The 25,098-nt window shown below is 39.7% G+C and overlaps 3 protein-coding genes across 4 annotated transcripts in view; 2 read left to right on the top strand and 1 right to left on the bottom strand.

Moving 5' to 3' along the window:
- LOC128428482 (chloride anion exchanger) overlaps positions 1–8,496 on the top strand; it is a 29,647-nt gene extending 21,151 nt beyond the window's left edge. Inside the window, exons 8-21 of the mRNA XM_053414665.1 lie at positions 417–499; positions 1,687–1,834; positions 1,922–2,035; positions 2,525–2,602; positions 2,695–2,790; positions 2,920–3,026; positions 3,747–3,816; positions 4,667–4,759; positions 5,015–5,110; positions 6,897–7,124; positions 7,212–7,266; positions 7,475–7,620; positions 7,750–7,809; positions 8,260–8,496. Of these exons, the coding sequence (XP_053270640.1) occupies positions 417–499; positions 1,687–1,834; positions 1,922–2,035; positions 2,525–2,602; positions 2,695–2,790; positions 2,920–3,026; positions 3,747–3,816; positions 4,667–4,759; positions 5,015–5,110; positions 6,897–7,124; positions 7,212–7,266; positions 7,475–7,620; positions 7,750–7,809; positions 8,260–8,286 (1,401 nt within the window). The 3' untranslated portion in view covers positions 8,287–8,496. The remainder of the gene's footprint in view (positions 1–416; positions 500–1,686; positions 1,835–1,921; positions 2,036–2,524; positions 2,603–2,694; positions 2,791–2,919; positions 3,027–3,746; positions 3,817–4,666; positions 4,760–5,014; positions 5,111–6,896; positions 7,125–7,211; positions 7,267–7,474; positions 7,621–7,749; positions 7,810–8,259) is intronic.
- Positions 8,497–9,843: 1,347 nt separating this feature from the next.
- On the top strand, positions 9,844–17,632 carry LOC128428483 (chloride anion exchanger). The gene is made up of 19 exons (XM_053414666.1): positions 9,844–9,971; positions 10,050–10,189; positions 10,325–10,435; positions 10,887–11,047; positions 11,145–11,309; positions 11,871–12,023; positions 13,103–13,185; positions 13,267–13,414; positions 13,633–13,746; positions 13,942–14,019; positions 14,519–14,614; positions 14,751–14,857; positions 15,104–15,173; positions 15,257–15,349; positions 15,444–15,539; positions 15,645–15,866; positions 16,746–16,800; positions 17,032–17,168; positions 17,495–17,632. Exons 1-19 carry the CDS (start codon positions 9,844–9,846, stop codon positions 17,513–17,515), a joined length of 2,178 nt encoding a protein of 725 aa, XP_053270641.1. The 3' UTR covers positions 17,516–17,632.
- A 455-nt stretch (positions 17,633–18,087) lies between these two features.
- Positions 18,088–24,708, bottom strand: cbll1 (Cbl proto-oncogene-like 1, E3 ubiquitin protein ligase). Of its 2 annotated transcripts, none has more exons than XM_053414668.1 (6): positions 24,651–24,708; positions 23,438–23,602; positions 20,590–20,696; positions 20,213–20,296; positions 20,050–20,123; positions 18,088–19,839 (listed from the first exon to the last, which is right to left on the bottom strand). In XM_053414668.1, the coding sequence occupies exons 1-6, from the start codon at positions 24,661–24,663 to the stop codon at positions 18,831–18,833; spliced, it is 1,452 nt and encodes a 483-aa protein (XP_053270643.1). In that variant the 5' UTR covers positions 24,664–24,708; the 3' UTR covers positions 18,088–18,830. The 2 variants fall into 2 exon arrangements, with proteins under 2 accessions (XP_053270643.1, XP_053270642.1); XM_053414667.1 differs by lacking the exon at positions 24,651–24,708 and adding an exon at positions 24,530–24,646.
- Between the last annotated feature and the right edge of the window lie 390 nt (positions 24,709–25,098).

Genomic DNA, 25,098 nt, shown 5'->3' with positions numbered 1-25,098 from the left:
GGTCGTATAAACAGCAATAATGATAACACTCGTTTTGAGTTTGACTTTTTATGACAAAGTGTGCCATCCATTCTTCCATCAAGAATCAGATTTATGAGATCATCAAATCATTTATAAGTAGGCATATGTGTTGGGCCATGGAAAGAGCTCACAATCTGTAATCAAGTATTTTCAGACATGATGTCATAACATTCATTTTGGCTTTGACTTTTTATGACTTTGCTGGGCAGGAGTGTGCCGTCCATAGCTAATAATCAGATTTATGACATCATTAAAGCATTTATAAAAGAGCATATGTGATGGTTCAAAGAAAGACCTCACAATCTGTAATCAAGGCCATTTTGATACTGTCCCTGTGAGACAGGGCCAAGTATTTTCAGACATGATGTCATGATTTTATACCATCTCTTCCGCAGACCGTTATTGTATGTGGAGTTTCATATAGCTTTGACTTCAAGACGCGATTTGGCGTTGATGTTGTGGGCCATATTCCAAAAGGGTGAGTGTTTGCACATTGGCTGAAGTTAAGAAATTTGATGTGATGATATGTGGGTGGCTGTGACTCAGGAAGTAAAGAGGGCCGTCGACTACACAGAAGGATGGTGGTACGATCACCCGCACCTCTGTTTGTATTCCGAAGCTTCCTTGGTCAAGATACTGATCTACAAATTCCCTGACAGTGTACGCATGGTGTGATAGAAAAAGACAAAGTCATACTTGAGTTGGGAATTGTGCTGTTAAATATTTTGAGTGTTTGAAAAGGCTGGAAAAGTGCTATATAGATACAGTTCTTACACTGCTCTAGTGGCATCAATGACAATTGAACTTCATTTGCTGTTTACCTGAGTTTTCTCCGACTCTGTGAACCATCAAAATGTAAAGAAATTACAGTGATGAGCAAAACTGAGATAATAGATCCTATGAAACAACATTTAGATGAAACAGCATCTAGGCAAAGTTAGCTGGAGAACCTGGTGGAGCATTCAGCACATAAAGAGTGAGATGAGTTGGTGAAGAAGCTTATTAAAGCTAAAGAAGAGCGAATATTGGACGGATATTTGTTAGGTGACCAGAGTCAAAACAAAGTTTGACGGAGATCAGTCCTGTTGTTTTTGATAAAACACAACCATCTTGGTGGAGATAGTTACTTTCATTGTCAGCCTCTGAGTTCTCTCCTATAGTTTAATTTAAATGCCAAGTAAATCCATGTATCACAAACTCTCTTTGAAGAACAGAGATAGCCTTTGTAGGAGGCACAGTTAACTACTGGAACAGTGAAAGCACAGATTTTTCTCTTTCCAGTCCCTATCTGTCAGAGCAGAGTAAATAATGCACCAGAGGTCACTAACAGTTTAAAGACAATGACGATATGTGTGTCCGTAAGGCCAGACCCATCAGTATTGATACAAAAAGTGTGAAGTTAACAGCTGAGCATTATCAGCTGAGAGGGTAAATGGGCAAAAGTGCGATCAAATCAAAACCTGTAAATCCCTCTGTCATGTATACATACTGGAGTAAAGACAACTTTTTGGACTACTCCAAATTGTTAAACAACATCTATTAAGGGTTACCCCTATTAAAATAACAACCCACAGCCACAATGAATTCGTTGAGTGTGCTAAAATTGTTAAAGGAAGTGGTCAAATCAAAAGAAGTCCTCAGCCTGACAGTACTCCCTTGTTTCAGGTATGAGGCTCCGATGGCTCCAAACCTGCAGATCTTCCAGGACACAGCAGTTGAAGCGTTTCCTATGGCCATAGTGGGCTTTGCTGTGGCTTTCTCTGTGGCAAAGGTCTACTCTGTAAAACATGATTACACCATAGATGGAAATCAGGTTTGTACCAATGCTGAAACAAATGGAACACACTAAAAGTCTGCGATGGTGATAACAAAACATGTTTTCTCTTTGATTTTGCTATAGGAGCTCATAGCCTTTGGAGTTGGCAACATCTTCGGAGCTTCCTTCAAGTCTTTTGCTGCGAGTACAGCTCTGTCCAGGACCGCAGTGCAGGAGAGCACAGGAGGCAAGACTCAGGTAAACCAACACGTGTGACCTCTTATTATTCCTCATAGTGCTGGAGTCAAAGTTTACCCAAACAATAACTCTAACACTGACACTCATCAAGTAGAGGGAAGATCTACTCAGAGCTGGATGCAGGTTTAGTTATGGCTGAGTCAAGAAGAGGACATTAAGTAATAACAGAGGTGGGAGTGTGGGCACAAGTACTCAGCATTAATTGCTTTCTTGTCAAGTCATGGTAGATGAGAGGACGGTTGGTGGTTTGAACCGCCGACCATCTGGTACTACTTCCTGAGCCACAGCCCCTCACAATCTAATCACAGTGACTAATGAGGGCGGTGTGAGGATGATAGAGCACAAAGGTGACTAAAGCGGAAATCCCTGAAACGTATTATTTGAAGATGAAGCAACCATCAAAACATGAATATGTATGTGGCATTAATAGAGTCGTCACTACATTTTAACAAACTCTCAACATACATACTCCTCTTCTGTCCTATTCAGATAGCTGGTTTACTGTCAGCTGTCATAGTGATGATCGTCACCTTGGCCATAGGATTCCTACTAGAGCCACTCCCTAAGGTAAACCTCAAAACTACCTCATACTCTCCCAACATGCCGATGAAGTAACTGGACTGGCTGAGATCTGACCTTTGACCCTTTTGCCTGAACAGTCTGTGCTAGGTGCTGTCGTTATCGTCAATCTAAAGGGCATGCTGATGCAGGTCAGAGAAATCCCATACCTGTGGAGAAGGGACAAACCAGACTGTGTAAGATTATATATAACCTGGGAATGGTTAAATAGTTGAAAATTCATTCAAAAATGTACTGTGGTCATTTTGCGCTCTCTGGAAGTAGACATATGGCTCCTTATGTCTCTCACCTTCGTCTATGTCCAGGTGGTGTGGTTGTGTACCTGTATTGCCTCCATCTTACTGGGGCTGGATCTTGGACTGGCTGCAGGCCTCGGTGTGGAGCTGATCAGTGTGGTTCTCAGGACTCAATTGTTAGTATTTGGCCACAAACCATTATTCTTGACTCAAAACGTATATATCTATTTTGTTTTGTCTTGGCTTGCACTTTTCTTCAAAGTCTTCATAGTGTACAGTTTGATCTGCTTCCTGGACTGTGGTAGTCCGTACCAGATTTAGCCATGTCAGCAGAATGGCCATAGACCTGGAAATGTTGGTCGGTCCACCACTTTGGAATATCTCAACAATCTCTGGATGGATTGTCATGAAATGTGGAACACAAATATATTCATGAACTATATATGACAAACTGAATACATTAATATCATCCCTTAACTTAATGAACAAATACCTGCAAAACTAACCACATTCCTATTACCTTCAACTGGCTACTTCATGTCCGAAACTAACTAGCAAATGCCAACATCCTAATATAAGAAACTAAGACTGTTTTGATGATTTAACAGCATTAAGCTCAAAGTACCATTAAGTAAAACACACATAGCCACCGACCATAGCTCCTTCTTCTTCATTAGGTTTATTGGCGATTGGCTACCAACATCAAGATGCTTTACCTTGATGTGTTTCAATATCCTACTTCTTCTTCTTCTTCCCCATTCGGCACTGTACCTCTTATTACCCTTGCCATTTAACCGCTTTTCCTTCTTTTTCCAACTGACCATAACTGTGGCCTCTTAGTATTGTTAACTTTGGGCGCAGACAAACTTTCGTTACTGACATTTTTTGTCTTTCAGCCCTCGCTGCAGTCAGCTGGCCAACATCAGAGGAACAGATATCTACAAAGACAGAAAGGACTACATCGATGTATGTTGGTTTGGGTTTTATCATGTGTCTTCTGTAGTTTACGTGAAAGATATAGTTTTGGAGAGATACTACTGATACCAGTCCCATAACTGTCCATTCAAATAAAGCAAAATCGAGCTAGTTAGCTTAAGTTAGCATAAATGCTGAAGCAAGCTCTATCCAAAGTTTACAAAACCCCTATGAGCATCTCTAAAGGTTCTTGATCAATAAATACAAATAGTCCGACACAAAAATTATGTAAAATTGTCAGTTTGCATTTTAGTTAAAAGAAAAAAATACATTTAACGTGTTAGTTAGGTGTTGATTTGTGGCTTCTGAAGTTTTTTAGTTACTATAAGCTCCCCCTGCCGGCACCAGGTACAAGTTTCAACATAACTGGTACAATCTCATCTAAGGCTTTGCCTCTCAGCAAATTAGCTCCTCAATGTCAAAGTACCCTGGGTGAAGGAGGTGGCTTCACTTCATGTCATAGGGAGGGAAGGTACACCAGATAAGAGTTCACTGGAATGAACAATTTGTACCAAAGAGGTATTCGAGACAAGCTGAAAGAGGTTATGTGAGGATCAAACTTCCACGACAGTATTCCTTTAAAGCATTTATGTGTTTTGCCTCCATCCATTTGCTTGACGTGACATCAGAACTAGTTTGATATAACTATCATTTCATTCATCAGGAGCAGCATCAGAGACAGGAAAGTGCTTAAAGTTTAATTTCGTATGTTCCTAATTGAATTCCCATAAAGTAGACGTTGTGTCTCTGTTTCATTTTCACATCTTTGCTTTAAGAGGTTTTATATATTTTACCCTAATTTGGGCCAAAATATGATTGTAATGCAAATGATTCTCCCCAGATATACGAGCCAGAGGGAGTGAAGATCTTCAGGATACCGTCGCCAATTTTCTTTGCCAACATTGAATTCTTCCGGAACAAGCTGGTGGAAGCTGTAAGTCTTGCATGGCTATAGAGTGTGTTGCATTTTTTTTTATTGTTTAAGTCACATATTCATAGAAATATAGTAATTCATTTGTTAAATCCTTATTTTGACTAATTCAGTTTCTAATACAGCCTCTCAATTATCGGAAAATTAAATAGAGGATGCTTTTAAAAATAACCAAAGGCTTAGAACTTAACAAATTGTATCTTTGACATGATTCTGTGTCTTGAACCCGTGATTTACGTCACACAAATCTCTCCTCAGGTTGGATTTAACCCACTAAGGGTGCTGAGAAAGAGAAATAAAGCCCTCAGGATGATCCGGAGGCTTTTAAAGACAGGGGACCTGCAGTGGACAGCAGTGAGTAATTCACATTCCTGTTTACATTTTACAGAGCCTAATCTGATTAAGACTCATGTTAACATTACGTCCATTACGTCATATATCTCATGAGTCTTAAAACCCCAACCTGAAATAAATGCACAATACTGCTCTTTACACTTTTTGATTGTTTTCATCATAATTTTGTCAAAGCTTCAATTCTATTTCTTTAGCTTGTTTAAACTCAAACCTAAGGCATGAATCATCAAGCAGATGATCACTGACATATGTCGATATAGGTCCAAAAGGACATTAAATGCAATTAAGATGAGCACGTGTCTTCATAATGTTACCAAGGTCAGAATACTCCACATGTCTTATCAGATTATAGATTATTCCAAGTATGACTTTATTGTGGTTAAGGTGATGCATGTAAATGTGTCTACTGTGAAAAACATGACACACTTTCTCTTTGGTATCACTTTCCCTCGAGGTTTCAGTTATTCCATTTTTTATACAGTCATTGTTATTGTTTCCTGTTTTTGTCTGTAAACTCTATTCAGGTCAGCAGTGAACATGTACACTCCAAAAACAAAACAAAACAAAAGACTTGGCAATATCACAGACTACAATTAATGAAAACTAGTAAATTCAGTTTAAAACTTTAGTTTTTAAATACACTAATCGTGAGTCTTACAGTAGCTGCACCAGAGTCTGGTGCGTGATGGGATTTGCTCAGCAGATGGTACAAAGTTCACCTCCACTGAGCTTACAAAGATGTTATTATATGACCATGATAGGACCAGGCCTGTGATGTGAAGAGAAACTGAAGGTTTGCTCTGTTTGGTTTGGTTTCTGAAATATATGCAATCAGTTGTTCTAAGTACAAATCTAAACATGAAAACTATTAATTATTAGAAACTATTTGGAATATCAGAGTCCTGGAGACTTGAGAGGATATAACACATGAAGAAAGTGGATAAACACTTGTCATATACTGTAACAAGGACATGATCCTTATCAGCTTCATATCAGCCAAATGCAGCCAAATGCAGAGCAAATGTTAACATAACATCCCGAACATGTGCAAATCCATTCACTTCTGCAAATATTAAGAGCTAGTTCATTGGCATTAAGAGTTGGTCATGCTTATTCTCCAATAAGCCTCCAAATTTCTATTTATTTCACTCTGGGCAGCTGTGGCTCAGGAGGTGCGCTGTCCGTTAACCAGAAGGTCAGTGGTTCAATCCCCAGCTCCTCCTCCATTGGAAGTGTCCTTGGGCAAGACACTGAATTTGTAAAGTGCTTTGAGTGGTCATGAAGACAATAAAGCTTGAATACATAGATATGTATATCTACATACAGACATTTTGTCATTTAACATTAATACGAGGATAGTTACAGTCTCCTTATTACTCAACATAGATCCGAAAAGTTTTTGTCCTTAATTTTTATTTTATTTTCAGGCACCTCAGTGAGCGAGATTTCAATGCACCTTGTTGAATTTTGCTTTTATAAATACAGCAGCAATCACACCTTAGTCTTTTATACAAAGTTTAGATTTTCTTTTCCATGTTTCATATCCAGCTTTTTTGGGGCAAATAAAAAATCTGTGTATGAAAAACTCCGCAATAAATTGCTGTTATGTTTAATGAAACCTAAATTGCCCAGATCTCAGGTCTCCCATGCAATCTATCTAAAGTACTTCCAACATTGATTTCTGGTTGAACATTCAGAAATGCTGTTTTAAAAGGATGCACACTTGCTCTCTGGAGGACTAGCCATGTATATATATATATATATCTTATTATATCTGCCATTACAGAAAGGCTTCTTGAATAGCTCTTGTGGACCGATCAAGGAATCAGAGGATGAGAGCACCATAGAGGAGCTGGACCAGCCGACCGACTTCAAGGACCTTCCTGCCCGGATCGACTGGAACGCCGAGCTTCCAGCCAACATAATTGTTCCGAGAGTGGACGTCCACAGCCTCATCCTGGACTTTGCTGCGGTTTCCTTCCTGGACATCTCTGCCCTGAAGGGGCTCAAAACGGTGAGTTTCGAAGTCACAGTTTCAAAGCGAGCGATTATTTCAGAGAGGCTGCTTTCCTTTAATCATCTTACATTGTTTTTTTTGCAGTTGCTAAAAGAGCTGATCCGGGTTGAAGTTCAGGTCTTCATTGTGGCTTGTGATCGTAAGTATGAAACCAGCACTTTCAAGTCCAGACTCAATCCATACAGATCTGTGCCAAGTCCATCACTATCACAAGTCTCAGTGGTTTTTACAACACAACTTACTAAACTAGATCCTTTCTGCCCAATATTATACACACGGAAACACGTTTTAAATACAGCCGCCAAGAGCATCTTTATTTCATCCTGTGTTGGTTTCCTCACCTGCAGCTTACATCCTGGAGAAACTGCACGATTGTTGCTTTTTCGATGATGAAGTTCAGCCATCGATTTTCTTCCTGACCCTGCATGACGCCATGCTGCACATCCTCGAGAAACACCCAGAGGCCGCAGAGAAGAAATCCGACTACGACAAGGTGAAGATGACAGGACAATTTAGTGAAATACACAACATTTGAAGGAGAGGCTTCAATCTGAATAAAGTCCATATATTGCCTATGCTGTAAATATGTTCCGAAAACCTTACTCTTCATGTTGCCCTGCAGATTATGACATCAGTAACAGTTCACTACCCTGGAGGCGGTTTGAGGAGCCGAGATAGAAAAGTACGTATCCATCTGGTTGTTTTTTCAAGGAAAACGTATTATATTATATTATATTATATTATATTTTGAACACTATATTATACCGGTTTCACATATTTCATTTATTGGTTTAATCTTCTACTTCTTCTTAATTATTCATGTAATGATTTACGATATTTGATAAGGTGTACCTGGGTTACTAGAAAGGCAATGAAATAAAATGTCAAATCTATCTTAGCATTATTCTTCTTATTAAACATATTAATAATAATAATAATAATATGAAATTCACCAGACTGAGGCATCTAAGTAAGATGCCAGAAGCTTTCATTTGTATAATGGACTAGTATATCTCTCTTTCCCCTTTCATGCCTAATCTATCCTATTCAAAAAGCCAAAGATACAGCTTTTGCAGCTTGACATGTTGCAAATGTAAAAAATACTTTAAAAATATTCCTTTTTCCCTGACAGGCATCAGATCCAGAAACCAGGTTCTAACATCTGGATGAGAAGATGACGAAGTCCATCAAAACGACCAAAGACAAAAAGAGTGACTGTTTTATATATCATGCTGTAAAAAACACTGATGCGATGAATAATGAAATACTGCACTTGGCTTTATTTATCTGACAATCAGCGTTAACCTAGTATATGGTAGTTACTGTGATGTTAAGGAAACAAATTTACACTATATTATTGTTTTTTACACTGTACATGTTGAATTTGTTGTGATTTTAGATGCAGTATATATTTACATGCTGTAATGGAATGTTTTCATAATAATGAGAATAAATTATCTTTTTTGACTAAATGTTCTCAAAGTACTGTTTTCTGTTTGGGGGAGGGAAGCAACGTGAAAAAGAAAACAAATGGAAGGGTTTGGAGCATTGAAATATGTGATCTCCCTAAACAATGAGATTTAATGACAATTTACATGTTCTTAAGACAAAATAATCAACTCAAAATCCCGAAAATAATACTTTCATTATTAATACTGGGAATTTGGTGATAATTGGGTTGAGTTTTATAGCAGTTGTTAATCAAGCTCTTATATGAATTTAGCACATAAGGAGAGTCTCCCTTCACCTCCAACATCAACACCAAATATGCATGTTGACCCAACCTGAGGTAAAACTGACGTCCAACAACAATTATTCACTTGTACTTTATTTCCGGTTACATAGTGAGGACTGTCTTTCCTGCTGTCATACACCCTTGACCCTTGGTCATTGTGCTCTTGAATCCAGGCTTTTCAAAGATTGCATCAGACATTTCCCCTATGTTTGATCATGTTGAAACTTAGACAATGTAATCTTTGGTGACTGAATTAATCTTGGTTTGCTTGTCTAAGCTAAGGCATTGTGGCCCACCTTGATGTCATGAGAACATCAACAAGTTGTGGGGTAAAGGGTTATCAACCCTACAATGATATTAATCATTAATGCATTTGTTTAAAAAATATTTTCTAAATCTATAACATATTGAATAGTTAGAAAACACATTTTAATGGATATAAAAAAAAGTGACAAACACCAATTAATCAGTAGATAGGGATTTACTGAAATAAAATAAAAGCTATTCACTATATAATTTAAAAGGTACATTGAATAATCATGAAAATTAAAAATCTATGGGAAAATGCAGTTAAAGAGGAGAAACAAATAAGTGGACTCACAAATTGAATTAAAGAACAGATATTATTTAGAAAATGTCTTTCCATTTCCCTGCTGCAGTTGGGAAACTACGCAAATGGTCAAAGGGGCGTAACCAGCTCTCAGGGCGTGAGGTGCAGCGCTCTAACCAATCAGAGCTTCGATCATTATCACCCACAATAAACAAATAAAAGACCATAAAAATTTTGTGGTCTTCATTGAGTTGACGTATCAACTCAATGAATCAAAGATCATTGAAACGTTCAGACAAAAGTGACGAAAGGATGAAATTGATCTCAGTTGACAGATTAGATTGACACTGTAAGGGCAGCAACGGCCAAGGCTTCCTTTCGGGATCTATCTCCACGATCATTTATTTTGTGCCGGATTCTCAGATGTGAGGATGGCAACTTTGAGGAAACGATACCTGGTGGACAGATGTGTTTACTCTGAGGACAGCCTTGCTGAAGATCATGTGGAGCTCCACAGGGTGCACAAAACCATCCTGGACCATGTCAGAGAGTATCTGACGTAAGTGAGCCCCGGTCACACAGACATCAGGGTCAGGGTCTCTGATTTCACATCGTCAACTTTTGTGTTTTTGAGCAGTTGTGATTCAAAACGGGCCAAGAAGGTCGTCCTCTCTCTCCTGCCCATCATTGGCTGGATGAGGATCTACAGAGTCAGAGAGTGGCTGCTGGGTGATGTGGTGTCGGGGGTCAGCACTGGACTGGTGGCGATCATGCAAGGTGAGGAGCATTTTAATACAAGATTCATTGTTCTGTGGGTGAGCTAAAGCTTTTGAAACATACTCAAACTTTATCATTTGTCTTTTTTAATGTGATGACAAACCTCATTCAGTCTTCGATGTTATTCTCACTCAGGACTTGCTTTCTCTCTGCTGGCGTCGCTGCCTGCAAGCTACGGACTATACACAGCATTCTTCCCCATGCTCACATACTTTTTCCTTGGTACCTCAAGACACATTTCTGTAGGTATGTTACTTAGTGCTCAGTTACCATAGACGGGTTACTTGATGATAAGAAACTAACATTTTTTAAAACAGTTTTTGACTTAAAAGAAAGGCCATATCAGAGATGGATCTGTTTGTTTTTCATTTTGGACTTAAATTATGTAAAATGTCATTATAGAAAGAAGATATTGGTGATTCTGATTTTAAAGATATTTATCACCTTCTTTTAAATTGTGAGATTGGGCTTTTGTCAATATTTTCATTGATTTTTCAGAGAATAATTCGTGGAGCTTGATAAATGTTTAGAGGGATAATATTAATGAGTGTGTGCAATTTGGTGCAGATCCAACAAAAAATCCAACAAAAAATTGTTAGACATTTTCCCAAATGATTATGTGGAGTTTTATCATATCCCTTTCGACAGTGATATGCAATAATACCTTCATACTCATCCACACCCTTTTCCCCTGCAGGCTCCTTTCCAGTCCTAAGCCTAATGATAGGCGCCGTGGTGACCCGTCTGGTACCAGAAGATGGACCAGCAGCAAATATCACAGGCTTTGAAAATCTGACCCAGGACCAGCAAAGGGTCCTGGTGGCCTCCTCTGTCACCTTCCTCGCGGGTATCTTCCAGGTATAGACACGTCTCTGTGGTTCCTAAAGAACATGGCAGTAAATCCGCATGGCCTCAAACCAAACCTCTTTTCTCTCCATGCTTCTGTCTCGTGCAGCTTGCCATGGGGGTTCTGCAGGTGGGCTTCATTGTTGTGTACCTGTCAGATACGCTGGTGTCCGGCTTCACCACAGCAGCTGCTGTCCACATCCTGGTTTCCCAGCTCAAGTTTGTGTTTGGGTTGATCGTGCCAGGCCTGAGCGGGCCACTCTCCATCATATATGTAAGTCAGCAAGTCCAGTAGAAAGCATTGGGGGTTAGCCACTAATGTTTTCATCATTCAAGCTGTATAGGTGATTAACAAAGACAAGGGAAAGAGGACAGGTTAAAGCATTAGATATGCAAGCAGTTCTTAAGAAGAAACGTTATCGGCTGAAGAAAGAACAGCAGAGATTAGAGGGAGAGGAGCCAATTTAGTTTTGTGGCTAGAATGACCACAACTTTAATGAACAACTAACTACCCAGTTTTATCTTATCTTATCTTATCATAAAACAATAAAGGTGTGAGCTTATTCCAGAGTCAGAGAGGATTGGTTTGACGATATCGGGAATATGCTGTCAAAGGCTAGAGGAGAAGAAGGCCACCACTCTTATGTCTGACCATTAAATATGAAATTTGCCCGGCCAAGCAAAAACACTTACGTATGGCAGAGCAAGAGAAGAGAATGAATTTAATGTTTTAATATCTCTCCTTAGGAAAAATCTGTTGCTGAGTGCATAACCGCGTGTTGATGAGTGTAATCATTCTCCAGCTGAACTAATTGTTGTTATTTCTTTTGTTCAGACCCTGGAGAAGATCTTTGTCCAGATCTCCTCCACCAATATCTGTGACCTGGTTATGACCATAGTGATCATGGTGATCGTGTTCATTGTGAAGGAGCTGAATGACAAATACAAAGCCAAACTGCCAGTGCCTATCCCCATAGAGGTCATCATGGTGAGGGAAGCCTTCAAGTTCACCTTATAAGACTTTAAATCTCAAAACCAAAACACACCTTTTCAGACTCTAGGGTTGGATTATACGAGCACAAGTCGTGATAAGATAACATCAAATAACTCTATTATCTCCGCACCAGTACAATATAATAATATAATCAGTGTGAAGTTGTCTTGTCGATACACGTTAGGATTGGGATAATTTGTGTGTATTTTACAGGGCATGTGGAGCATCTTGTTAAGTTTATCCTTTAGTATAGATCTCAAATCACCATTATCGTAGGTATCGGGACTTTAATAATAATAATAATAATAATACATTTTAATTGGAGGCGCCTTTCAAGTCACCCAAGGTCACCTTACAATAAAATAATACAGGATAAAAGATAAAAGCATGAAAGATAGAAACAACATTAAAACAGAACATCAACATAAAAACAAGTGAGGTGCACAGGATCCAGTTATAAAGAGTATGGCAGTTTGAACAGGTGAGTTTTGGGTTGAGACTTGAATGATGTGATGGAGTCTGATTGTAGTCTTTGCAGAACATTGTGCAAGAAACAGTGTCTATTCCAAAGAAACCACTACACAGACAGGACTTTGCCTCTTTTGCACTACGGTCCAGCTATCCATGTCGGAGGTGGAAATGTTTGACAGTGGTCAACTGCAAACTGCATGTTTTTCAAAGGGTTTTCTTCACTTTCTCTAGAAATAAAGAGATGAATAGTTTCGGATCCAGGACTAACACTCCAGCAAGCATGGGCTCACCTCACTCATTACAAATTCGTTTTTACTTTATTCTCGTAACATTATAAAGTTATTCTCAAATTCTTTAGATTGGCCCTAATACTCAATCGTAGGTTTCAGTTCATGCGTCATCAACCAAACCCCTAAATATTGATCATACAAGGTTCAATCGAGCTTATGAAAATTCCAAGTGCTGGCTAAAGAAACTAATTTCAAGCAAGTTCCAGGTCTCCACAAGTAGATTTCCCCGCAAGAATGAATGAATGAATGGCAATAGCTGCCATCGGTCAATGCGTCTACCCAACTCTCAGGTGTTGTTTTCTATTCCCACAGACAGTCATAGCTTGTGGAATATCATACGCCTTCAACTTTCAGGAGAGATTCAATGTTGATGTTGTCGGTGTAATGGTCAGTGGGTAAGTTTCAAGTTCTCGCTACAAATTTGCTGCTGTTCCATCAGATAATCCAGATTATTTAAATGCATGATAATCTTTCAGGTATGAGACTCCAATTGCTCCCAGTATAGAGGTCTTCAAGGAAAGTGCTGTGGAGGCCTTCCCTATAGCCATAGTTGGGTTTGCTGTTTCCTTCTCTGTGGCCAAAGTCTACTCTATCAAACATGATTACACCATAGACGGGAACCAGGTGAGTTATATATAAAACCCCTATCAAGGAAATAGTTTTGATTGGTTACTAATACAATGTGACGACAAGCATAAGACTCGTAATTTTGGTTATGAAGATGTAAAATTACATGGATAGGCTTTTATAGACAAGGTTGGGTTTTCACGAGTTACATGTAAAAAGCAGGGTCAAACTAAATGTGATAAGCATTTCAATCAGTTCCAATTGTTCCATCCCAGGAGCTCATTGCTTTCGGGGTTAGCAACATATTCGGCGCGGGCTTCAGGTCGTTTGCGGCGAGCACAGCCCTCTCCAGGACGGCCGTGCAGGAGAGCTCAGGAGGCAAAACACAGGTCAGAAAACAAACCTCACCATTTACAGCTTCTCTCTCCTGGCGTCAACTTTTACAATACCGGCACCTTAAAAAAAATGTCTGTCTACAAAACATTTGATCGGAACTGTCACTTTACAGTCTGGTTTATATCCCATTCTCATCTTTCACAGCTATCTTAAAATGAAATATTAACTTCTTTTTTTTACAAATGCAGATTGCAGGGTTGATCTCGGCCATGATGGCAATGATTGTAACTTTGAAACTTGGGTTCCTGTTGGAGCCACTTCCCAAGGTGAGAATCAAGGTCACACACCAAGCCCTGTCTTTTTAGTATTCATTTCTTTGAATCTGTCACACAATGAAAATAGTGATACAGAGAAACCTTTCACAAAGGTTTTCTGGTTCTCTCACTTCTTTAAAAAAGAAAACATTGGGTCCATCCAATCCCAAGAAGCCTTTAGGAACAAGTGGAATATTATCTTCTGATCAAGGAGCTGCAAAATTATCCTGATGTCTTCAAAGTTTATTTCAGGATGTTTGTGGTCCAGTTTGATTCACTATCAGCACTGAGAGCACATTTTAAAAAGAGCAAAACAGATTTCTGTGATCCAATTGATCCAGAACAGAAGTCAACTCTGTATCACTGTCACTTAGTTTGACAGAATTGTTGATTTTTTCTGTTTTACTGATTCTTATAGGGATACAATTTCCTGGTGATTATATTTCTATGAGTCTAATGTAGTATAGATTTGTTTCCCTATACACACCTTTAATATTCTGTTTGACTGCAGTCTGTCCTTGGTGCCTTGGTGATCGTGAACTTGAAGGGCATGCTGATGCAGTTCAGAGAAATCCCGTACCTGTGGAGGAGGGACAAACCAGAATTTGTAGGCATTCAGATAATATCTGAGTTTAATTCCAAAATATTAATTTAGTTATAGAGTGCAACGTTTCATTTATTTCTTTATTTTCACATAGTCTGCTCTGTGTTGGTGTTTGACTTCAGTTTTTTTTTCCCTGCAGGTGGTGTGGGTGGGGACGTGCCTGGGTGCCATCCTGCTCGGCTTGGATCTGGGTCTGGCAGTGGGCCTGGGGATGGAGCTGATCACTGTTGTCTTCAGGACTCAGTTGTAATGACACATTTCATGGCATCTGACGTCAGTTTGTTAATATGCAAACTGACATTACTGGGGATATAATGAGAAAATCTGGAATGTATTATAGTAGACGAAAAAATCCCTATGAGGTCACTTCAATTCAATTCAATTCAGATTTATGTTATTTGTATAGCCTCAAAATACTCCATGCTGCATTGTGTTGTTTCTACAGTAGCCAAGAAAGGACAAACCAAACAGTTTGTCTTCATGTCTTTCTAGTCCCCGCTGTTCTGTCTTGGCGAACATCTCTGGCACTGACCTCTACAGGGATCGCAAAGACTACCTGCATGTATGTTACAAGTTGCTTTTTTTTGTTTTCATTTAATGTCATTATTGTCAACTGAATTAAAATCACACTGCTTTTCTTCTCAGATTTTCGAACCAAGGGGAGTAAAAATCTTCAGGATACCCTCCCCTATCTTCTTTGCCAACATAGAGTTCTTCAAGGAAAAGCTCCAAGAGGCTGTATGTACGATTCATCTCGATTGGTTTCAGTATTGCTCAAGGAGTATACTCTAAGCATTGCACTGCACTGAACTGTACTGAACTGCTGTTCCAGGTGGGATTCAACCCCTTGAGAGTTCTGAGGAAGAGGAACAAGGCACTCAGGAAAATCAAGAAACTGTTGCAGGAAAATGATAATCACAGTAGAGAGGTGAGGCCTAAAACTCATGCGTGCCGAAAAAAAGTAAAATATTATTGTAGATAAATTGATTTCCTCAAAAAACTCAAGGCTTACGTTCATATATTTGTCTAACAGACAGGTCTGAGGGGTTTATTCAGCAAAACCACTGATGAGTCTTGCGTTAACAAAGAGGCGATGGATCAGCCCACTGACCTCGAGGGCCTTCCATTCCGGATGAACTGGAATGCCGAGCTTCCCAACAACATCAGTGTTCCCAGAGTGGACCTCCACAGCCTGATCCTGGACTTCTCCGCCGTCTCCTTCCTGGACATCTCTGCTCTGAAAGGACTCAAAGTGGTAAAGAGGGAAAAACACTGATAATTTGGCAGCTGCACTCTCGCTAATAAGTCCTGGAATATGTCTTTTATGTTGCTGTGTGGATATGACAGAAATGGCTCTAATCATAGTGAATATTGGCTAATGTTGAAAAGATCAAATAGTAATTGCAATCCATATTAATGTTGAATTTCTCCACTACTGGTCAAAGTCCTCTATTCAAAATTCGGAGCATGATCATAAAAATACACTCTATGAAAGAATGTTCCTTTTATAGCAGATGCATTGTTTCATACATTTTAATTGAGGCGGAGAAACTTTTCATTATTTAAGATATATGACAGAGTAACATTTGTTAGAGCAGTCACCAGGCCCCCTCACGATGCATTATGAGACCATTCAAAAATGCTTAAAAAAAATGAATACGTTTTAAAAAATGTACAATACAAAGTATTACTCTTTTTAACTTTCCTCAGATCTGCTTTTACTGATCTGATGCTTTTTATTAGATCATTTAAAATCTTTGGGTCTCTTTAGAGTAGAAAGTACAAAGTAACTTAACAGTAATGCTTGAGTAAATAGTACTCACAGTACTTGAGTAACTGTACTCAGTTACTTTCCCGTTGCTGTAGTTCTGCTAAAGAGAGCGGATCGGTAAACAGGGTTAGATACTGTATCTGATGAACTAAGAATGGAATTCTCATTGTTCGTTGTGGGAACTCTTGGGTTTCATTATATATAAAGTGCCTTGAGATAATGTATTTTGGGATTTTGACACTATACAAATCAAATTTAATTGATTATAATGAACATAATAAAATAATGAGTGACAGCGGTTGTATTGTTCCAGTGAAGCCCACGTTTTTACAACCTTCTGTTTATCGCTGTTATCACCTGCAGGGTCTCAAAGAGTTCATCCGAATCGATGTGGATGTTTACATCGTGTCATGTGACGGTGAGTTTACTAAAGTTTATTAAAAGCACTTCTTCTTAAATGATCAAATCAGTGAGGACACCAACAGCATGGGGTGAATGTTGCCGGTACATACAGGTACCCATAATCCACCTCTCAGGCAGCTGTGGGTCAGTAGCAGAACCCTGATGCATCATACCTACATGTTGAAGTTCCCCATTTCACTGAACCCCCATCGAGCCCCTTTCACTGACCTCTCGCCTGTGTCCACAGTGTACATCCTGGAGAAACTACACATGTGCATGTTCTTTGACGATGAGATTCGGACCTCCATGTTCTTCCCGACCCTTCATGACGCCATGCTGCACGTGCTGGAAAAACACAAGGAGGACAAGAGTAAAGGCTGGGTGGTAAATAAAAGAGTCTCTTCATGGATTTTACATCCTTTTCTATAAAGTTGTCAGATTAATCCCTGAACCCACAATTATAACAGAGCAGAAACTATGAAGCACTTTATTTCTCATTATAATTAACTTAATAATGTTGTGAGGGCTAGGGTGATTTGTTTGAGGTGTGTTGGGGTTGATGCACATGAAGCGGGAATTACAGTTTCATGTAACATTCAAATAAATAAATATTAATAATTTCTGTTGTGGCATTAAAATAAGAGTTACGCAATTAGTCAAAGCAGGTATAATGCTTCACAAATAATTCTGTTTTATTTTTTTGAATATAGATATCAGACACCAAAATGTAGAAGAGCAGCTGTCTCCAGGAACATCCACTCAGGAGGAAGAATATTCATCAACAAATCCCAGCAAAATGCTGTTTACCACTGTCCCACTTTAATCTTCTGTCATAACTCACTTTATCACCTCGATGCAATGTTCTATATGTTTAGTATAGATCTATTGAAAATGCTTTGATTCATGCAGACTTTGTTGTAATGGTACTTGTTACAGTTTACTTTACATATTTGTATATCTATGTTTCTGATATCATGGTAGCTGGATGTTTTGATGTACAACCAACCAACCTTGTGTAAATACTGGTCAAAGAATACATATCACATACTTCAGATGTGTTGCATTGGACATTCAGAGGGGTTTAACACTGTCCTTAGGATTTCAAATTCCTCTGTACACAAGCTAAATCTATAAGTCAAGATAAACATAACTGTAAACAGCTGCTTTGATGTTAATCAGTCTCTGATAAATGGACAGGAAATAATCTTGTTTTGTAGTTTGTACAGCACCAGACAGAAAAAAACACTTAATTTCATAACAATGTTTCCCTGTCATGGTAGCAAAGCAGAGAAAACACCTGTGCTGCACAAAATCAAGTTTATTTTTTCAGAGTTCCTGAATGATCTTTTATTTTGTAAATAACTTAAAAATCCACTTGTGGTCCAGCATCAAATAACAATCTGAGAATAAATTGTCACTTTGGTTTGGGTGGTGCAGACATTTAAATACCATCCTTTGATATGAAGTTACAAGCCATTTTATGGGGTCACAGTCCAAAATTGTTGGAAACCACAGATAAAGACGACCACCAGATGTAGCCACAGGACAAAATGTCTGGAGGGTTACATACAGTTGACCAACTAGGTAATACTAGTTCTCACGAGATGTGAACTCCATGTATTGCTTCTCATATCCTTCAAATATCATATAACCATCTTAACGTATAAATTAAATATTAACGGTTAGTCAATAGAACTATTTGTGTCAATAGAGCAAAGATGAGATTGAAATCTGCCGTTAAAAATTTATTGAGACATATTTAACATCTTTCATGAACAGTACATATGCATGAACTCAGCTGACATATATACAGAAATATAAGCTATTAAAAAGGGGACATTCTTGCTCTTCCAAGTCTGCAGTATGCTCAGTAGAAGGTTCAGTACAGTTAACTTAAATGTGCACAGCATACACATTTGTTTCTGGGCAGTATTATCAAAACGAAGCTTCTACGTCCTGTAACCCTGAGGTTTACTATCACATTATTCAGACAAGTGGTGCGGAACAGAATGACACAGACTGTTGCCTATTCATTCAGTTGGCAGTTTACTGATAGTACGGCCGGTAGCGGCCCTGATCTGGGTGATGTGGACCAGGCATCTGGCCCGGGGGAGGAGGACCCTGCATTCGTGGAGGTGGGGGTCCTCTCGGAGCAGGCCACATCCCAGGGCTGAGCCCTCCTGGCTGGCTGAACGGGGGACTGAGTGTGCCCTGGTCTTCAGGGAACTGCTGCATTGAGTTGGGGTTGTAATGATGAGGTGGAGGGGCGTTGACGGGAGGGCCACTGTGTTGTGGTGGAGGTCCTGGGGGCGGGTGGTTCATATAAGGGGGCATAATGTGCCCTGGTGGGGGCGTGATTGGTGGTGGAGCTGTGGACATGGGGGGAGGCGGGGCCTGGTTGTACACCATGTGTGGCGTCCCAGAGGCCTGGGGCGGATGCTGCATTGGGTGGTTGATGGGAGGAGGAGGGGGTGGCGGGGGGCCAAAGTGCTGCTGCGGTGGCGCCATCATGTGGTGGGAGTGGGACACAACAGGTGGCTGTCCGGGATAGTCCCCAGGGTGGTGGTGGGGTGGCTGACCGGGGCCTAGCCCACCAGAGTGGGGCTCACGGGAGGAAGAGGAGTCATCTTGGATGGGCACAGTGATGAGATTGCTGTGTTTCCGGGTCGTTACCGTAGCGATGCGGAATGTCTCAGGCCCTAAAGCAGATGTTGGGGGCGGGGCATCGTGAGCAGAGGGCGGCGGCGGCTGGCTGTAGGGGTCATGACCACCATGCTGGAGTGGGTTGGGGAGATGGACATGGTTCTTGGATAAGTGAGGTGGAGGCACACGGAAACGATCAGGCACGTCAGATGACAGGCCGAGGTGCAGGGGCTCCTGGCGGCCTGAGGACGACTTGGCTGCCCTCAGGTGGCGGTGGTTAACATGGGCCTGCAGGTCACGCTGGGACAGGTAGGTGCGCTTACATCCCGGCACAACACTGCACATGTAGAGCGAACCACGCTGGCACTGCTCGATGCGCTGCACTGGATCTGTGCAGCTGTAGAGGGTGAGGCTGGAGGACACACAGTGACAACGCGTTAGTGTCAAAAAGCAGGAGTTACACAGGTGCAACAGAAGAGCTACAATCATAAAGGCTACACATTACTTCAAGCTAAATGTCGCAAAAAACAGGTTTTGTAATTGCTTTTCAAAATAAAGGGTAATAATGAGTTCTATTATTCACCACAACACATAAACACAACAAAGTAAAAAAATGTCTCACCCTGGACACATCTTGTCTCCTTTCTTTTCATGAAGCAAAGCACAGTCGTGGCAGAAAACATGTTTACAGGGGATCTGTGGAGGTAACAATTCAACAGGTAAGCATCAGCAGTTCTCTAAGAAAGGCATTGTACAGACAACGGTCACATTAACAAAGTACTTACCATCCGCCCATACAGCTGGATAGGGAGACCACATTTGTCACAGAAGTGGATCGCTACTTCATCCCTTTCTCCAATCAAATGCAACTGTTGGAAAACGATCAAGAAATGTGTTAACATATACTTTTCATTAGAGCACCCTAAAATAATGTAAATATAATCGATGCACTTTTCTATAAGCTCATTCTTTATGAGTCGTTTAATTCCCCACACGATAGGCTGATGGGAAGATTACTACAACCAGACTTATATGAGGACATGTGTTTTGATTGTCTGGATGTGCATCATCGCTTACTTACTGTGGAATAGTAATGAAAAGGTGTGTTGGTTAACCTCTGTCTGAAAAGGTGTGTTGAGTCTGATCATTCTGTGGGATGTACCTTATAATCCCAAAACAGTGGCTGGGGATATCTCCTCTGATTTGCAAACACATCTCCAGACTTAGCGCCGCAGTCAAACCTGTCCTCTTGCTTGAAGCCAAAGTTATCTGTGAAACACAAGACACGCGTGTTAATGATGTTTACTTAAAATAAGAACGGGGATTTATTAGGCGAAATCAATTGTAGAATAAAGATATAAGGTCAACTCACAGTAATAACAATAAAGTAGGTGGTGAGTAACTTTTAAAAACAGAATTGAAGAGCCCTCAAACTAGACTTAATTGTCACAAAGACATTTTAGGCAAGCCACCCTTCTTCACGAAGTCAGCTGGTTTGACTTGGTGTTTTAAAAGCAATGAAACAATGCTATAAAAACGTTTTCATACAAATCTGATATTGTAAAGTAAAATAAAGACCCAGCTTGAATTTAAACATTGTTTTTCAATGCATTTTACATCCACTTAATCGTACCTTCCTCGGGATTAAAAAAACGATGCTATCGAACCTCATGTCTGTTGTTCATGGTTAATCTTATGTTATAAGAAACCAAGACTGTCTGGTTTACCATGGGCAATTTAGTAGCTCCCCCTGCTGGTTATTGGCAAACCACATAAAGAAAAACGCTAATTTAAAAACAATTGTTTATAGTTTTTTTTTTTTTATAAATTCACATAGCGTCAGACCTATGGTTCGCCAGGAGAGGGAACCCCAAGTAAAACAAGGAGTTCTACAATGATCCCTGTTGCATTAACTTCTGTAATAACAGACAGAATTTTGCAATCACAGTATGTAAGAATTGAGCCTCTGTCAGCGCCATGATGACTTATGGCAGAAATGAAACACTGCATTGGCAAAGAGGACATGAGGTAAAACTTCAAACTCTCATCCACACGGACTAAGGAACATTAACAACACCACCACCACCGTAGCTCCAGTTTCAAATGTAACTTAAAGTGCTGATCTTGGCCTCTGCCAATGTCAACAGAAACTATACGCTTCACTGAACTTTCTGTTGTTTCTTATTTATCTGTTGGCCGATAAAAATCAGCTGAAACAAGCCTTTTGCATATAGCCGTAATAGGAAAGAAAAGGTAACTGGTTCCATGGTATACCGTGATAAAATTCCTGACAGTTAGTTGTACCGTTTCAATCCAAAATGATGGTAATTAAGGATTGAAAATCACAAACACAGCAGAGAGAAATTCAACACTGCATAACAACATAAAGCAATAGACACTTACACTGAGCTGTAAACAGAAATAAGTTTTCTTTGGTTTCTTTTTAGACAATGGTAGAGAAAACACTACTGCTTAAACCGGTTTATTTACTTCTTCTGTTGAATTTTCCAGTGTAACGATATGACATCAATATTCACATTTGTCCATAGCTCAGTAAATAACGGATTTTCAACTCTTGACTGATTTAAAAAAACGTGGAAGACCACAGACAGACAGATTTAACAGACTTTAAAATCATATAATTGTCAGAACATACAAACTGGACGATTTGTTCCGAATGTTAGACCACACACGTGCCTATTTCACAGTGGCGATTCCACAGACTTGAAATCTCAAAGAATCTTGCGATGTTAAACGATTTTTATGCTCATTATCCTCAATTTCTTGAACCGTAAATATCAAACATGTCTAAGGGATGGCTCCGACTCAATCCGTAGCATAAAGTTTATTTTTTAAACTCCGCAAAACTTCATGATTATTTGGGCAGATAAAGGCACAGAGTGTCCTCCAGCAGGGAACACCGCCTGCGATTGTCAGAGGGAATTTTTAAGGACAATTATGCCATTTTATAGCACAGATATGACATTAAAGCATAATAATGCAAGGGTTTTAATTCTAAAGAAGATTCAGTCAGACATTTGACTTAGAATTAAAAACATTATGATACCCTCTGTCCAGAAAACACAAATAAACCACACACAACAAAAACAACAAATAAAATGGACTCTCTGACTCTGTTAACAAAAATTGCTCTTGAATAAACATTTAATACAAGATATATTTTACCAGCTCAGTACATAGGATGGGGTGAACAAATTAGGTTAGCATTCCAGTGTTTCCTCTAGGATTGTGTGTGTGTGTGTGCATGCTCATCTTCTTCACTCTTCACACAAAACCTGGCCATTACATTTATTTATTTACTATTAGTCAATGATGTCGGATCATGAATCCGGTTAATTTCCGGTCAGTTTAACCCTGATGCCTGTTACATCTCGTGTTGAGTGTATAAGCTGAACTGCGAACATACAACATTTTTGAACTCTTTCTACGCGTTTAAATAAGAGTCTTGTGTGTGTTTATTTTTAAAGTGTAAAGTTGGTGCAGGTCAGCAGGAGGGTGGAGGGTGGACACTTAGACAGGAGACAAGGTACAAATCAACCGCTGCTTTAGCTCTGATCCTGAAGCAGCGGTGCTCATCATTTTACAGTGTTGCATGCAGCGTTGTTGGAAACCCTGCACTCACACGTTTGTTGCCACTCTTCTAGAACTAATTCAATAATCCGCCTCATTCACATGAACAGTCTCTCCTTGTCCTTGTTTCACTGGGCGACCAAAAATCTTCGGCGTGGCTTCAAAGGCAGAAATATTATCAGTTGAAAAACTGCTGCCATAACACTGATAGCTGACGATTTTTGTTATTATGACCGTGAGACAAAATGTTCGCACAATTTAATATTTAGTATGCATCTGTGTTTATATTAGATATGAAAACCTCATTACAGTATAAACCATGCAGAAAAGACTGCATTTATGTTGACATTTTATAGGGAGAAAGGTTTCTTTTCTTAATTCAAGTTCACAAAGCATGGTGAACTGCAAAATGATCCTACCATTTTCTCCGGGCTCACTTTTAGTTGGCCTGCTGCTGGGTCTTTGGGCTCGTGGCGGAGGTTTGCTCCTTAGGGGCTGTTTGGATATGAGTTTGATAGGGATTCGTCTTCGAACATCTGGGCCGCCCAAATTCCCAGAGCCGTCGCTTCCTTGAAGATCATTGTCTGTGGAAAAATAAAAGTAGCAATATTCATAAATTCCACATGCTTATGAAAGTATTGTGGTGAAGTCAAACAGTAGCTATACATTCGAATTAATATTGCAGACAATTAAGCAATATGTACTCGAAAGGATGCGGCAACATTTGTGCAGTGAATGATTAGTGTCCAGTTGAAATGACCAGTGGAAATAATATATACAACAAATCAAACCCATATGGATATAGTTTTAGAATAGGCTTTCAGAAAGAGATGCTTGAAGTCACGATGTGAAAATACACAGACTGGGTGGCGTTGACCCTACTGTCCACAAGAATAACAATAACAATATCCACTCATATAATAACAGTTAAATCCTTCAACATAGTCCTGGGAATGTCACGGAGTGGACACGTTTTGGATAATATTTACATCCTCAAACAAAGAACTGTGGGATACATAGTAAGATTTACACATCTAAAGTTAGCAAGGTAACTAGTAACTTTGAGTAACCAGTTGGGTATTAGATATTGACTATAACCAAATAGAGAAAAATCCAACCTGCAAATACTAATGCGTTAAGAAAGACAGACGTCTCATACATTTCAGGATAAACTCTTAAACCATGTTATTAGTTGTGACAGCCCAATATCTTAAGCTAGCTTGATGCTAACATTGGTTTGTGTAGCATTCGCGCCCCAACTCATTCGCAGCTTGACGTTACACTTTACTCATGTATGGACAATACACCGTCCACCGTTTAATAGAGAGGTGCGCAGACTCTGTTGTTACAATGCGTGCGTCTCGGCGTGTTCACTTAAGACTCAACGTTAACTTTTCGTGAGCACAAGTAATTTAGCTTAACTCCATTGCTAGCCAGTTCTGAGCTAACTCGGACCATGCTAGCTTTAACGCTGCTCTGTAAGATAAAGCGGTGCCGTAGCAAACCCCTACACAGCGAGGATGGTGCCTCCTTATCCGACGATTTGTTATAACAGCAACTATCGCTGCGTGGAAGAATAGACCAGTTGAAATACGTTCGCTCACATCGGCCTCGACTGGACATTTTGCTTACCGCTTTGGTCCATGATCCAACGAGTGAACGCAATGCATTGTGGGAGCGAACGGGCGACGAGGAGAGGAGGGCGAAGCGCGAGGAAAGGAAGGAAGGGAGAAGGGAAGGAGGAAGGGAAACGAGTGAGGAGAGAAGCGAGGGAGATGAGAGATGAAGAACGAGAAGAGGAAAGAAGCTAAAGAAACAGTACACTTCATAAAAACACTATTTAGGACATAATATCTGCAACAAATAATTGCACCATTTTAAAGATAATGTATATTATTGTTTGTTTACATACCTTGCCTATTTATTACATACATGTATAGAAATGTATCTCAATACAAGAGGTTTGCAATAAATGCAACGTTAGGTGGGTTATTACGAGGCTAAACCAATATATAGATAGAAAGATGGATATATATATATATGCACTTTACTGATCCCAAGTTGGAAAATGATTGTTACA

This window comes from Pleuronectes platessa, chromosome 22, assembly GCF_947347685.1.
Source record: "Pleuronectes platessa chromosome 22, fPlePla1.1, whole genome shotgun sequence".
Lineage (NCBI taxonomy): Eukaryota > Metazoa > Chordata > Actinopteri > Pleuronectiformes > Pleuronectidae > Pleuronectes > Pleuronectes platessa.
This window is presented reverse-complemented; position numbering and strand designations above follow the sequence as displayed.

Coding starts and splice junctions, on each gene's coding strand:
- LOC128428483 (XM_053414666.1), top strand. CDS start 9,844: ATGGCAACTTTGAGGAAACGATACCTGGTGGACAGATGTGTTTACTCT. Junction 14,020..14,518: donor TGTTGGAGCCACTTCCCAAG/GTGAGAATCAAG, acceptor GTTTGACTGCAG/TCTGTCCTTGGTGCCTTGGT. Junction 14,858..15,103: donor GTTGTCTTCAGGACTCAGTT/GTAATGACACAT, acceptor ATGTCTTTCTAG/TCCCCGCTGTTCTGTCTTGG.
- cbll1 (XM_053414667.1), bottom strand. CDS start 24,641: ATGTCCAGTCGAGGCCGATGTGAGCGAACGTATTTCAACTGGTCTATT. Junction 23,603..24,529: donor GGAGGCACCATCCTCGCTGT/GTAGGGGTTTGC, acceptor ATTTTTCCACAG/ACAATGATCTTCAAGGAAGC. Junction 20,297..20,589: donor CACTGTTTTGGGATTATAAG/GTACATCCCACA, acceptor GTTTTCCAACAG/TTGCATTTGATTGGAGAAAG.